We start from the raw sequence: 14,661 nt of genomic DNA on the forward strand, positions 1-14,661 counted from the left end.
ATCTATAGGATATATTATTCCAATGCGAAGAGCCTATTGGAAATACAGGAACTACACTACAGGTTGACTTTTTCCATGCATTTCCTAAACCTGTCCGCTGTTTCGTCTACTTGGTTGGAAATGGACACCACTATTTGGGTGTCATCAGTGTAGGAAACCGGGAGAAACCCATAGTTTCTGATGATAGCTGCTAGTGGGGCTACATATATATTGACGAGGGTGGGGCTAAAGGAGGAGCCCTGTGGCACCCCTCACGGGGACTTAAAAGATTTAGATGTGCAATCCCCTATTTTGACTGCGAAGGTTCTATCTCTCAGGAATGATGCAAGCAATGCAAGGGTTGAATCATGGACTCCCCGATCTGCGAGACAGGTCAGGAGTATATCATGGTTAACGGTATCGAAGGCTGGTGATAGATCTAAAAGAATCAAGGCAGCCTTCCCGCCCGCTTCCAATACACTCCTGAGCTCCTCTGTTGTCATGATCCGTGCTGTCTCGGTCCCGTGTTCTTTCCTGAACCCATACTGTGATTGGTCTAAGGCATGGGTGGATCTAAGGAACCCTGCCAGCTGTATGTTCAGAATCTTTTCCAACACTTTTGCCTGAAAAGGTATTCTTGAGATCGGCCTGTAGTTTGCCGGGTCGAATGGATCCAGATTAGTCTTTTTCAGCAACGGTATAACAGATGCAGTTTTCCAGGCATCCAGGAAGCTGTTTGCCTGTATTATTTTATCAAAAATTAACTGGAGTTGTTTACTGAGTAACTCTGGGAACAGATGGAGGACCTTAGGTGGACAAGGGTCTGTAAGACCTCCTGACTTAGTTTTCAGTATTATTTGGTGTATCTGTTCTACTGACGGGGTCACAAACTAGAACCCTGAGTCCCCAGCTTCTCTATACCAACAGAGGTTGAGATGTGCTTCTGTTTGTGACAATTTGGAGTGTTTGGTGGTAATAATAGATTCATATACTGATTTCAGTTTGTTAACAAAGAATTGTCCCAGCGTGTTGCAGAATACAGTGCTCCCTCTATTTGCTTGTTTGCATCAGAATTAGTCAATTTCTTAACTGGGGAAAACAGTTCTTTACAAGAGTTTTTGGCCTCATTTATTTTCTCTATAAAATATGCAGGTTTTTCTTCCAGAATTAGTATTTTTATAGGTTGCCACTGTCCTACAGTAGGTTTCTTTAGCCCCCCTTCATAGTTGGCCCTCTATTTCCTTTCGGCCCTCCTACACATCTGCTTTTGTGGCCTTATTTTCTCATAGAACCAAGGCTCTGAGACATTTTTTCTTCTTGAGTTTGTCTTTTTTATAGGAGCAGCTATTAGGACCGCGGATTTGATCCAGTTGTTTATTTGCTCGGTGGCTATGTTAAAATCAGGGTTTAGTTCAGGGGTGGTCAGAACATGTTGTTCCTGTAGGTTGGGTGTGTTTATTTTAGCCCAGTCCTGGTGTATATAGTGTGTTACTTGAGTAGGCCTTTTCATTATTGCCTGCTTTATCATCAAGGAGAATTTAATGACTTTGTGGTCCGACCAAGGAATTGGGATAATTTCACCATTTGTTAAGTTCGTTTTGGAGGAAAATATTCCATCCAGTGTGTGCTTGGCGGAATGGGTATCCTGTTGGACCATTTGTGTCAATTAGCAACTGGCCATGGTCTGCGAGATCAACAGCGTATTTTTGTGTGTTTCTTTTTCTAAGTTTAGATTGAATTCCCCCAGTATAGTGTAGTCTGCCCCTCTTAATCTGAATTCTAGGAAAGGGTCAAGTAATTGTGTCAGGGGGATTTTCGCTATTGGTTGTCTGTATAGCAAAAGGTATTTGAAGGTATAGTTTTTTGTAATAGCAATGTCAAAGGATAGAATTGTAAATGATGGCTAGCCCAGCCCCTCTTTTTCCTATCCTATCTGCCCGAATTATGCAGTAGCCCCCCAGGAGAGCCAGTGCCAGGTCTATATCTGAGGCTTCATGAGCCCAGGTCTCCATGATAAATAGTAAATCTAGATTGTGAGTTTCGATTAAATTGGCTGCTTCAGTATTGTGCTTCACTAGGGACCGCGCATTAAGCAAGGCAGCTCTGATTACTTTATCTGTCTTCCGACTATCGTGTAGATATTGCTGTGTTGATGCTCCACTCCGAGTGTGGTTAAAAGGGAGTAAACAGCTTGGGCAGTTTTTAGTTTCAGTCATCAGGTTTAAAATAGGGCAGTGTGTAGTGGGTAGGAGATTCAGTAGCTTCTTGCTATTGTAGTTTAGTCTGGCATGCCAAGGCACCTCCTAAGAAACACTTTCAGGATTTGCAAAAGCACAGACTGGCCTGCAGTCTTTACATGAAGGACTGGACTATTCCCCCTTGTACTTAGGTTGAAGAAGCAGACTCCAAAGGCCAATTAAATAAACTCCTGCATGGCTACATGGACAGAAACAAGCTGCAAAAAGCCTTTTGCTGGAATTTCACAGCAGGCGAGTGGCAAATAGAACTTGGACTGGACTTTGCTGGTGGCCTCTGCCTGACATCATGAGAGTCTCTAAATGTCCCTCTGAGGTCCTGGGGGCATTAGAAGTTTACTCCAGTGGTTGTTTGGATACTTTTAAAAAACAAAAAACTTTTTTTTCAGGTTTTTAAAATACAAAAGCAGCAATATACATCTTAGTTCACTTTGCATATTTGTCAAACAGCGATACAAAAAATCAATACCAGTCGTAAAATGCAGTCTTGAGCACAGCCACCAGGCAGGTAATTCTTGTAATGTCACTAGGAGATTATAGAATCAAGATAGGTCCCTCTATGTGCTCTCCCACCCATTCAGAAAAACCAGCATTTGAGTTGTGCAGTCAAGCGCGCCTCTTGAGGCTAACCAGCAGTGTGGCCAGTGGGCATTCTATAACTTATGAAACACAAAAATGTGATAGGATTTATCACACACCCTCCCGGACTATTCCCTGTTAAAGCTGTGAGTCCGATGTGTGACGCCTAATGTCAATGTATGAACGGTATGGGTGGCATATATCTTTAGGCTGAGATGTGGTAGGTAGCATATTGGCATATATTTCGCTATTCACATTACAGTAGGCCATACTGTTCAGCCAGTTCTGGACAGTGGGGGTAGATTTACACCCCCAGTGGATGGCTACTTCTCGCTTTGCCAACAGGAGACCCAGAGATGCAAACTTCCTGATCTTTTTGGGGAATTTGACTGTGTATCCCAGAAGGGCTATTTCTGGAGTGGAGATCAAAGGAATGTTGATCATTTGCCCAAGTGTATGATGAATGCATGTCCAGTAGTGTTGTAGGGTTGAGCAGGTCCAGGTGAGATGCGCAAAGTCGGCATTAGGGGCAGAGTAATTGCGACAGTTGTGCGGTTTAGTTGGGTCAATTTTGTGTGCCATGGCCGGGATGAAATATATCCGGCGCAAGATCTTGAAGTGTAGAAGTTTGTGTTTACTATTTAGTGAAACGTCTCGCATGACTGTGCAGCGTTTGGCCCATTGCTCATCTGTGATTTGTTGTCCCAAATCAGCCTCCTATGTGGCGCGGACTCTGTCGTCAAAGCAGCACACATTGTAAAGTTTGGAAATTAAGTGGACACTATCCGTGCTTTCTATAATCCTCGTGAGAGGGGGGAATGAGGGCATTTCTAGCGGAAAAGATGGCAAGGTGGCGCACAGTGCAGATCTGATGAGGCCCAAGATAAACTTATCCATGGTGCTGCCACATTGGAAGTGGGTGTCTTCCGATGTCGAAAAGATGTGCCCCTAGGGTATAGGTCGCCCACTCGTGTAATTTCAATTGTCGTCAGAGTGCGCTGTTCTAAGCGTTCCTCTGTAATTGGGATCCATCGAGGGTTAATAATGGGTAGTGCAGAGGAATACAACGTACCCGTTCCCGTGAATCTGCGTAGTTTATCACATGCCCAGCTCGTGGTGGAAACGGTTTGGATGTCATGGGGATCTCTGGTAAGGCCAGTTGGCAAGATCGATGAGAGTTTTTCCGGAAGAACAAAATCTGCTTCTTGTCTTAAATAAGGAATGCGGGCATCGGGATGAAACCAGGAATGATTGTAGCTACATTTTGCCACTAAATAATATAACGGAAAATCATGGGCGCTGTATCCTCCCCTGTTGTATGGTAACGTGCGGACGGACAAGCCTGCTTCCCCCCCTGACTAATTGGATCAGAAGTGAAGGAAGCATTTTAAAAAAGGCATTGGTAAGCGGAATTGGTATGTTGTTAAAAAAATATAGATATTTGGGTAGAACAACCATCTTTAAAATTGCGCCAAAGACAAGGTAAGTCTCAGCCATCACTCAATTTGCGTTTCAAGTGTTGCATTAGCACGACCGTTATTCAAACTTGTTATTTGGGCAGAGTCCAAATGCATGTGGACTCCTAAATATTTTACAGAGTTGTTGCACCACTCCAAAGAAAAGTCACAGTCCCACAAATTCGTGCTGACTGTCAAAGGGAAGATGACTGATTTATCCCAATTAATGCCTAGGCTGGAAAAATGGCTGTATCTAATGATTTCCCAAAGCAGCGGATCCAAATTGTCTTGGGGGTGTCTCACAAATAATATTGTGTCATCCGGATACAGCGAGACTAGGAGGGGGCACATGTTGAATTAAATGCCTCTATGGAGGTGACACTCTTAAAAATGGCGTATCAGGGGGGCCATGACCAGGATAAATAACAAGGGGGAGAGAGGGCAGCCTTGGTGGGTGCCACAGGAGAGTTGGAAGGGTCGCGAGAGTGTGCCATTTAGGCGGAGTCTAGCTGTCAGTTGGTGTACAATAAAGTTGTTGTGGCTATAAATCCCATGGGCATACCCATTCACCACATAACGGAAAGAAAGAAGGGCCATTCTAATGAATCAAAAGCTTTCTCCAAATCTAGGAGAATGGCCGCTGCGAGGGTATCAGGGCTAATCCTGTGTAAAACTAAAAAAAGTGTTTGAAGATTTAACATGTTACAACGGTGCGGAACAAAACCAGTCTGAGCTTGAAATATGATGAATTCCATTCATTGGGACAACCGGTTGGAGAGGACTTTGGCTAGTATTTTATAATCTAAATTGAGGAGGGACAGGGGTCTCTATGATCCGCAGTGCTTGGGGTCCTTACCTGGCTTGGAAAGCAAAATGATTACCGCTTCCCAGAGATAGGGGGAGGAGTTGCGACTATAGGGACTCCTGCCTACACCTCAATTAGCTTGTGGGCAATAAGATCTTTGTATTCTTTATAGAAATCACCTGTGAAGCCGTCCAACCCCAGGGCTGAGGAGCCATGAATAGTCTATATGGTGTTGATCACATCCGCCTCAGAGATGGGTTCTGCCAAAACATCTTGCATTAATTTTTCGAGAAAGACAAGAGCTAGCTCGTCTATGTAAGCCTCTTGCACTTTGTATGTGTTCCCTTGTCTAGAGGAATATTGTGATGAAAAATAATCCAGGAATGTGTCTCGGATTTCCGTTGTGGCAGTGTATGTTTGGTTGTCAGGGACCTGTAATTCTGTAATGTAAGTCTTGTGACAAGGCGGTCTGAGCAACTGTGCCAAAACTCTGCCTGGCTCCTCGCTCTCCCCATACCTCCTGGCCGTGTGGTTTTTCCCTAGGTATAGAATTTCCCGGTATGCTGTCTCCCTGTACTTGTCCAGGAGAGCCAAGCGTCTACTCATGAGTGTGGGTGACATGAGTTGCATGGAGGAGCGGTCTAGTGCTGTGATTTCCGGTTCAATACGGGCCAGTGAGTTCCGGATGTCCCTGAGGACTCCTGCATGTTTGCCTATTCATGACACTCTAAGGACCGCGTTGAAACCCTCCCACAGAGTTGCCCAGGAGTCCACCGAGCCGGTATTGATGGCAAAGTAGTCCTCAAGGGCCTCACAGATCTCTGTCTTAAATACTTTGTCTTGTAGAGCGCGACTGGGAAAGCGCCTTTGTCTTTCGAAACCTTAAAAACAAGGGACTTTCAGATATAGTTTGAAAGGGGAGTGGCCAGAATAGGTCCTGGGGGGTTTCCATCGAGGAGCACCAGTCATAAATGTCTAGGGATAGCAGGCAAAAGTCTATTCTCGTCCAGGTGTTGTGCTGACCTGAATACTGAGTATAGTCAGTGGTGTTGGGGTTCCATCTGCGCCAAACATCTAACAGAGTGAACTGGACACAAAGTTCCAGAAGAGCGTGTTGGGCATGTGGCTTGGAGTCCGGGGCCGTTGAAGTACTGTCTTTTCTGGGATTGAGCAAAAAATTAAAATCACCCCCAATAACCAAGGTCAGCGGATCTAAGCTGGTAAGCTGGGTCTGTAGGGTGTGGACAAAGTTGGGATTGTCTGAATTCAGGGCATATGCCAGACTAGCTAAACCTGTCTGCCCATTAGGGAATCCGGAGACCACCAGATAGCACCCCCTCGCCATCCTGCTGCACAGAACCAAGGCAGAATGGGACCCTACTATGTATTAAAATAGCTGTTCCCCGTGCGTAATTGTGGTAGTTAGCAAAATATCTATGTGTCCCCCAGCTAGTGCCAAACTGTGTCGTGTCAGTCTTAGGGAATTATGTCTCCTGTAAGTAAGCGATGTCCACCTTGTGGCGCATAAGGTAGTGGATCACCTGTCCCCTCTTACAAGTATTATTCAAAACCCACACATTCCAAGACATTAGAGAGAGGTCTAAGGGACCCTCTATATTACCAAACCTGGCCATTTATAGAATAGTACATCAATATCCTAGTATTGTAGAGACAAAGAACAATGATGAGCAATAGTGAACGAATATATACAGTGACATAGTTTCATAAAACAAATATAAATTCCCCCATCTCCCCCACCCAGCCAGACCCCAAACGGGGTAGGGCCATTCCCAAAATGAATACCTAGAGCACAGTACCAAATAGCTTTACGCTGGAGCGATAATCCCAAGAAACATTACCCCAGAATAAACCAAACAAATCTCAACGGATACACCATTGGGGGCAGCAACGCCCAACTGAGCTACCAGCTAATTGCAATAAGCCATGCAAAGTGACAAACGTATTCCCAATATCACATTTGGACAAACTGACAAAAGGTACAAAGCCTTGTCAGCCCAGGCCAGAGCTGCCAAAGAGATCCGCACGGGCATGAGACCCACTGAGTGGAGGGGAAGGGGCCTGTGCCATTCTGGCAGGTGAATGATTGTTCTGTTTGTAAATGCGACAGAATTCTTGTTCCTCTGTGGGATTCTCAAAAATGCAAGACCTGCTGTCCACATCTACCTTTAGCCTGGCAGGGTAAAGCATACCGTATTGTAGTCCCAAGTTCCTTAGAGCTGCTTTTACTCTGTTGAACTTGCGTCTTACATCCTGCACCATTGTTTTCCTTTTACCCGTGTAGTCTGGGTAAAAGGAAAGTTTAGAGCCCTTCCAGATTACTTCACCACGCTCCCTGGTCAACCTGAGAGAAGCATCTCTGTCTCTGCATTCCTTTTATGCGCCACTATGGGCCAGGGGGGAGAGACCTGGGTTTAGGGTGAGGTCCCAGCGATCTGTGAGGTCTTTCAATGACAAAACCGTAAATAATGGATTCTGCGCCGAACAGCTCAGTTAATAATGTCTCTACAAAAGGTCCATGCGGCCCGTGGGGGTTGTCTCGGGGACGCCCAATATGTGAATATTATTGCGGCGTCTGTGGGCCTCAAGGTCTTCATTTTTGATGGCCACTTCTTTCAGGATGCGCTCGATTTGTTCCAAACATTTAGCAGATTGCGCAGTTCCGTCTTTGATGTCCGAGATTCGAGCCTCCGCCACATCGAGCCGTTGGTCATGTACCTGTATTTTGGAGCCTAGACTGGAGATGTTTTTGTCGAGTAAGTCGAACCTGCTGTCTAGCGCTTTGAAGCTGGCTCTCATTTCCTGTAGCAGTGAGGTGAACATGTCTGACGAGCCTTCCCCTTGTTCTGCTTGTTTTGCAGACTAAGCCATGGTGGGGCTCTGTTGAGGAGCAGTGTCGACTAGCTTCTTAAATGTCAGTGTCTTCTGCTTGGGGTCTTTACGGCCCATGCCGCGACAGAGCAGAGCTGTTGTGACTCGCGGGTGCTGGCTGGCTTTGTGGTGTTGCCAGGCGCTGTAGGAAGGATGTGTGCTCTAGCGATCGCGAGGCGCTCGGTTGCGTGGTGCAGCGCCAGCAGGAGGCACCGGAGAGTGATTCTGTGATATGAGAGGTGGCGCCGTCGAGTGTTCGAGCAAGCCAAGAGAGTCCAAGGGGGCCACGGAGACACCACTGCCCGTACACACGTGTCAGCACCAGACCTGCTGATTTAATATTGGCGGCTATGCGATACAAGGGCCCGCTTACAAACTCCCAGGTTGAGGAGCGGCCATTTTGTGATGCTGACGCACACACAGTGAAGGCCCCGCTCTGCAGACAGACCGAGCACTGGTCATGATGCAGCGCCTTTCGTGGGGGAGGGGGCCACAGTGGGGGAACTAGCAGGCTGCCACCCGACAGCGGAATGTGCTCTCCACGGCCGAAGAATGCAGGATGGCTCAAATCACAGGCAATTGCGTTGGTGAAAGTTTAAAGGTGTTTAGGCACAGTGGGTGCGCAGAAGGAGTCCCCGCAGGCCTCTTCCTCCAAGAAGTGACAGTGAGGGGGCAACACAGCCGTTCAAGGCAGCCGCCCCTGACTGGTAAAGGTGTGCCTCTTACAGTACGTTTCCTGAATCAAAGTGATCGGCCGCAGAGGAGTTCAAGGCAGAAAGTTCAGGTAGGCTGTATCGTTCCTGGAGTGTGTGCTCTGTGGCACCCAGAAGTTCTGCTGCTGCAGTGCCGTCAGACGGTAGGGGGAGATCAGGATGCAGCACCACCTCACCGGGAATAGATATCGGGAGTCCTCATCTGAACCGGCCGTATAGGTTCATCTCCTCCACATGGGGGCTTGCGGCCTGGGAGTCAGGCGGCAGCGGGGCTCCTCCCCACCAGGCAGTGTCGCAGCACTCGGTCAGCTCCACCGCCGATGTTTCCAGGCAGCCCTCAATCACACTGTTGGGTCCGTGAGGTCTCTGTTTCCGCCACAGCCTGGTGCGCCATGCCGATCGGGATTACAGCAGCTGGATACAGCGGGATTATGGCATTTAGCCGGATGCTTGTTGGAGCTTCACAGCCAGGCGGCCATTTTAGTCGCCGGCTTGGCCACACCGCCCGTTGTTTGGATACTTAAAGAAATTTAGAAAGTTTTGAAACATTTTTGATCCAGAGCTTCCAGAGTACCTGCTGAGAAAAGTATCCGACCAGCAGTTCCACAGACTTTTAAGAATTTTGTAATTCCAAGCACCAGCAGGATCAATTTAATCCATATATTGGACCTGTGCTTCAACACAGTCAACATCAAAACACTCCTAGTTGTTGGTCTACTGTGACTATTGACCAAAATTCATGACTCCTGTTCCTCTCATTGTCTTTATGTTGTTTTGGTGTAATTTTGTTTCTTACATTTTTCTCTATATGGATACATTGGATTGGTATTTGTATTTTGTAATTTCTTTGACTTTCTCATTTTTCTGGTACTTCTGAATATTTTATGTGTTTCCCTCAAGTTAAGCCTCCCTGTTCTCGGCCATATTTACCAAAGGGTGGGGCTCAGGTTTAAAATATTTAAACTTGTGACTGGACCTACCAAGTTAGTGGACACTAGTACTTATATTGTATATGCTCAAAGTATGCAAAAAATGTACAACTTGGTAATTGCCCTTTTCGTGAAAGTTAATTTAAATAAATTAAGGGGGAGATTTATAACTAGAGGACTGGCCCCATAATGGAGGTACCACCCACCTAATTTATAAGACACTCGTTTATAAAGGCATTGTCAGGAACCCCTGTAACTGTGGTTCAGTCAAATGCATTTTTCTATTCTTTTTTTCTTTACAAAAAGAAAATCCTGAAACGGGATTTTCTTTTTGTAAAGAAAGAATACACTGCTCCCCTTGCATAGAACTTTTCTCCCATGGCGGGGGCAACATTATAATGTTTTAATTTTTCATTACTGACAGGTTTTAGGATGATAGTATTATTATAGCATTATCAGTGGAGCCAGCTTGTTATGGAGCTTTAGGACGCTTCATATGTCTCCTGCAGTTTTTCCGGCCACTTCCTGTTAACCTTTTTGTTTCCAGGGTCAGAGGTTTTCATTAAAGTACCCACTGTCCTTGATATTTGCAAACATCTTTGATCGACTGAGGGGGAGTTGTCATCGGCTGTTTTACTTAGAGAGTAAATGTTGTGACCAAGAAGTTGAACAATGTAATAATGTCACAATTAGTAGTCTTCATTAATATACATCCAAATCTTCCTTGAAACACTCTGCATTCAATCTGCAGCTATGCAACTGGACTAGGAATTTCAATCAAATTACCCACACTGAAACGGGGAAAAGACATGTTGCAAAGAAGGTTCGTCTGCACAACAAATAAAAAGTGAAAAACACTATCGTACTTTTTCATATTCGTTGGTCTTAATGCAGCATTTATTTTGGTTGATTACTGTCTTCTGGAAAAATCAACCTGAAAATTACTACAGCGAATTTCCACGATTAATGAGATGCATATTGTCAGGGAGCATTTGATCAAGAATAAGGAATGTAGAATATGTTCTTTTGAACTGAGAAGTTTTTTTCTCAAGTTTCTGTGTTCAGCAAATAGACCTCCTCAAATGCCAAATACAATTTACCTCAAGCAGAGCAAAGTAAGCCCTCCTGGGAAGAAGAATACTATACCAATCAACAACTTACAGTAATTTAGAGAGGTGTACCTTTTTTGACTGAAACAAGATGTGATTTACAAGTGATGTAGGGGGCTGACTCATAGCTCACTCTATGTATTTTATAGACAATAGGCCTTGCAGAGGCAGACGTAAAACATGCAGGAGTTACTAGAGAGTGTTTTCAGATTGAAGCATTCAATGGCATGCTTACATTTTTAGATTTCTTAAATAATTTCATATATTTTCTACTTAGGAAAAACGGATGTAAAGCTTTTGTCAGTATTACAAGCTCAGTGCCCAGGAGCCCAAGTTAATAATCATGTGGTTGAACCAAATGCTGTGCATCTCTCAAAATACCAAGGTAATGTATTCAGAAACATGCATACAGTATGTAGCTTAAAGTGTGTTTGATTCAACGTCGTTTTACAGTGTGTTTTCAAACTTATATCATTGTTTAACTTCATTGTAATGTAATATTTAAAACGGTTAAACATATAATGAGTTATGTTTATGTTTTTCTGAAGTAACCAAAAAGAGTCCACTGATCCTCGAACTAAAGGTACCACCGTAGGTCTTATTAATTGTTTAAGGAAAACAATGAGGTAGGCAGACTATGCAGGGCAGGGTTGCAGCTTTGATGATTGTGTGACTACAAGCGCCCCTTCCATCCCGTGCAGAGCTCATGGGGCTTTATTATAGTGATAACAATATCTTAACCCAAGGATATACCTAATTAGGTATTGTATTTGCATGAAAACAATTGTTTCATCATATTCTTTCTTCACCTTAATATTAATTAGGAAGACCTATTAGGTTGTCTGTAGGAGTGGAATAAGGGATCATTTATCCTGGTCCTGAAAAAAAGCCTTAGGAGATAGGCTAGAAACATGTAGACCAGGAGACAGACACCCATTACAGTGTAAGTCCCCACTCCCCCCCGTTTTTTAATAATACCAGCTACAGGATTTAAATAAGTTTAGATACCACATAGCCAGGAATTTTTTAACAGAAACTCACCTACTTGACCCTCCAGATCTCATATCACCAATCACTTAATCACCCAATAGTCAATACCCTACAAAGTACTCCCACGTTTCCATCGGTTGTAGCGCACCCCGTCTTGCAGCGGGGGCGCAGCAGGGTGGGAGGAGAACCCAATGATGAAGCATGCCACCATGGGACACATCTTGGTGGGTGAAGATTATTTTAAGAAAATGTATTTTTTTCCTAGAACTATTATAAAGACCTACGGTAGGAATATTACTTCTAGGACAAGAGGACTCTTTAAGGCTGAGTCCACGTCGAACCGGACCTCTCACGCCCCCATTTGTTTATTTTATATGTTTTTCTGAAACATTGAGTTCTGTTACATGAAACAGTTTTTTACTTTTATAAAACATGAGTTAATCCAGGTAAGAGATGAAGTGTGGGTGGTAGCTGCTTGCATTTTAAAGAGGGAAGAGAGATTCCCCCAGCAGTCAGGTACTGTGTGTGACAGCAACCGCCTGCAGGTCGATATATAAGGGGCAAATTACAAAGAAGTACGTCCAGTACAAACAGAGAAAAATATGACTGTGCCTATAAAAAGTTGGAGGGAAACCTTTTTAGGACGAGAACCTCCACTCACCCGAGGGTGGCATGCTTCATCATTGGGTCCCCTTCTCACACCCGGACTTTAAGGTCCATGGTGTGGGCTACAACTCTCCAATCTGAGAGGAGCTTGAGGTGTTTTGGATGAGTAGATTTAATGGGGTGAGGGAGGGACAGAGTGCAAAAAATGACTAGTGGTGATTAAAACTACCTCCAAGGTACCAAATAACTTTATTCTGTGGCCCACTATGGATAGATTTTAAAAGAGGACCAGGGTTATGCACCTGGACTAGGAAAGTTCAAGAGGTCAAAAGGTCGACATGTTTCTGCCTTCAGCTGTCCCACAATTGTGCTCCTTGGCATTCATCAGGACCAATGCAATAATAGTTACTCTGTACAAAAGTGAATAAATGAAATTATACTGGCCAATCAGAGTAGCCTGATGTGCGGTGGCCCATATATAATCGGGGTCCATTGACGTTCTGAAAAAACAAACAAACAAAGCACAATAAAACTAGAAAAATTGGAACATAACCAATGTCACATCTGCCTTACATTTTCCAATGACAGCTTACAATGTATTGGACACGAACTGTGGAAATGTCCTGACATTTATATAGCAACTCAGGATTACTCTATTCCAGTAGCAACCCGGTTTTAAACGTCTAACCTAAATGGTTGGTGTCTGGTGTCCACCTTCTTCCAGTGGGTACATCCAAAAGTGACCAAGTAAAGGTAAAAACATTCAAGAAATAATGCCATGGCTAATGTGAGGTAACTCCATAATGGCGGTGTGTTTGAAGTGATAATTATGTATTTCAACAAAGAATATTGCAAACATAATAGAAGTCAATCCTAGACAAATGTGCGCAAAGGAATTACTTCTATTCATCAGAATTACAGAGGTCAAATGAGGGACCAACAGGAAGGTTTACCGAGCGACCCTCGTGTGTCTGCACACTCGTAAAGAAACAAAGAAACAAAGAAACAGAAAAACACATGTGGACATTTTGCCAGACGAGTAGCGGGCATACTTAGTTGGAAGTTGACAACCTTAAGTCTAACTCTGTTGCATGCTCCACTGCAAGCTCAACCCAGGCGTGTGCCCCAACTGCTCGCTGTAAAATACTTAAAAGAAATAGAGCACGTCCCGTTCCAGAGTCCCATAGATCCACGGGGTTTCTAACTATGATAATGCGTGTCCTGGCTAAATATCTAATTCAGAGAATGATCCCAAATCATAATCATAGGAAGCATAGAAGGCGGACCCACCTCCGTGAGTCGGTGCTCAGACTACGGACGTCCCTGCAAAAGTGAAGCCCACCGCCATGGGTTCTCGTTATGAATTAGACCAACAGTGACGAGGGTACTTCAAAACATCCCAGAAATTCTGTCAGTGGTGGTCTACCTTTCAATGCAAGGCACGATTTACAGATTCACGGCCTTTCAAGGAAAGAAAATGAGTGTGTGCACATTCTCGCTGAATATCTAAATCAGAGGATAGTAATCCCGGGGGAAGAAGGGATGTCGTCACCCTATCTATATCATGAGTTTATTGGCTGACGATGATAAAATGTCACAGTCTTATTATTACAGGCAGTACCAATGGAGTGTATCGGATTCAGGCATGGCTTTCTATGTCTCAATATTGATGATTGATTTCTGTTGAGACCATAATAGTCTCGCTAACAGAGAGAACACGTGGCATGCTGAAAGAGAGTGTCATTTATGTAGGAAAAAGACTAGAGTGGTATGTCTTGGGGTTTCAACCTGGTGAACTGCTTGTCTCTCATTTTTGTAGCAACCCAAGTAAAATAACTCTCAAACATGTACATTGTTATTCAGTCTTTATTTTTATTTTTTAGCATCCCAGTTGAAATTACTCTCCAACATGTACTTTGTTAATCAGGAGTAAGCATGGGCGAATTTTGCGAATTCGCAATTCGCGAATTTAAGGATTTGCAAACTCGCAATCCGCGAAATTCCCAAATTCGTGCAAATTTGCGGATTTTTTTATTTTTGCATGTTCGCTGGTGTTCGCGGGGCGCTTTGCGTGTTCGCGCGTGATCGCGAGGCGCTTTGCGTTTTAGCGTTTTGTTTTTTTGCCTGGTTAATCACTGCCACCCTCTCGTTTTTTATGCCCATCTGCCCTCTGTACTAATCGATTCTGTGACCTTCTACCCTCTGTCCCACTCATTTTTTGTCCCCTTCTGCCCTCTGTACCACTTTTGTGCTCTTCTGCCCTCAGCCCCACTTAGAATGGCGCCGGCAAGCTGCCAGCACCATTCTAAAATAGCTACAAATAGCTTCAACAGGAAGCACTAATAGATAA

General features: G+C 44.4%; 1 protein-coding gene across 1 annotated transcript in view; it reads left to right on the forward strand.

The window, feature by feature from the left end:
• LOC147732922 (histamine N-methyltransferase-like) overlaps window positions 1-14,661 on the forward strand; it is a 284,151-nt gene that overhangs the window by 39,074 nt on the left and 230,416 nt on the right. The window contains exon 2 of the mRNA XM_086955067.1: window positions 10,993-11,100. Coding sequence (XP_086811193.1) covers window positions 10,993-11,100 — 108 coding nt within the window. The remainder of the gene's footprint in view (window positions 1-10,992; window positions 11,101-14,661) is intronic.

The sequence above is a fragment of the Lissotriton vulgaris genome, chromosome 2_1 (genome assembly GCF_964263255.1).
Source record: "Lissotriton vulgaris chromosome 2_1, aLisVul1.2, whole genome shotgun sequence".
Lineage (NCBI taxonomy): Eukaryota > Metazoa > Chordata > Amphibia > Caudata > Salamandridae > Lissotriton > Lissotriton vulgaris.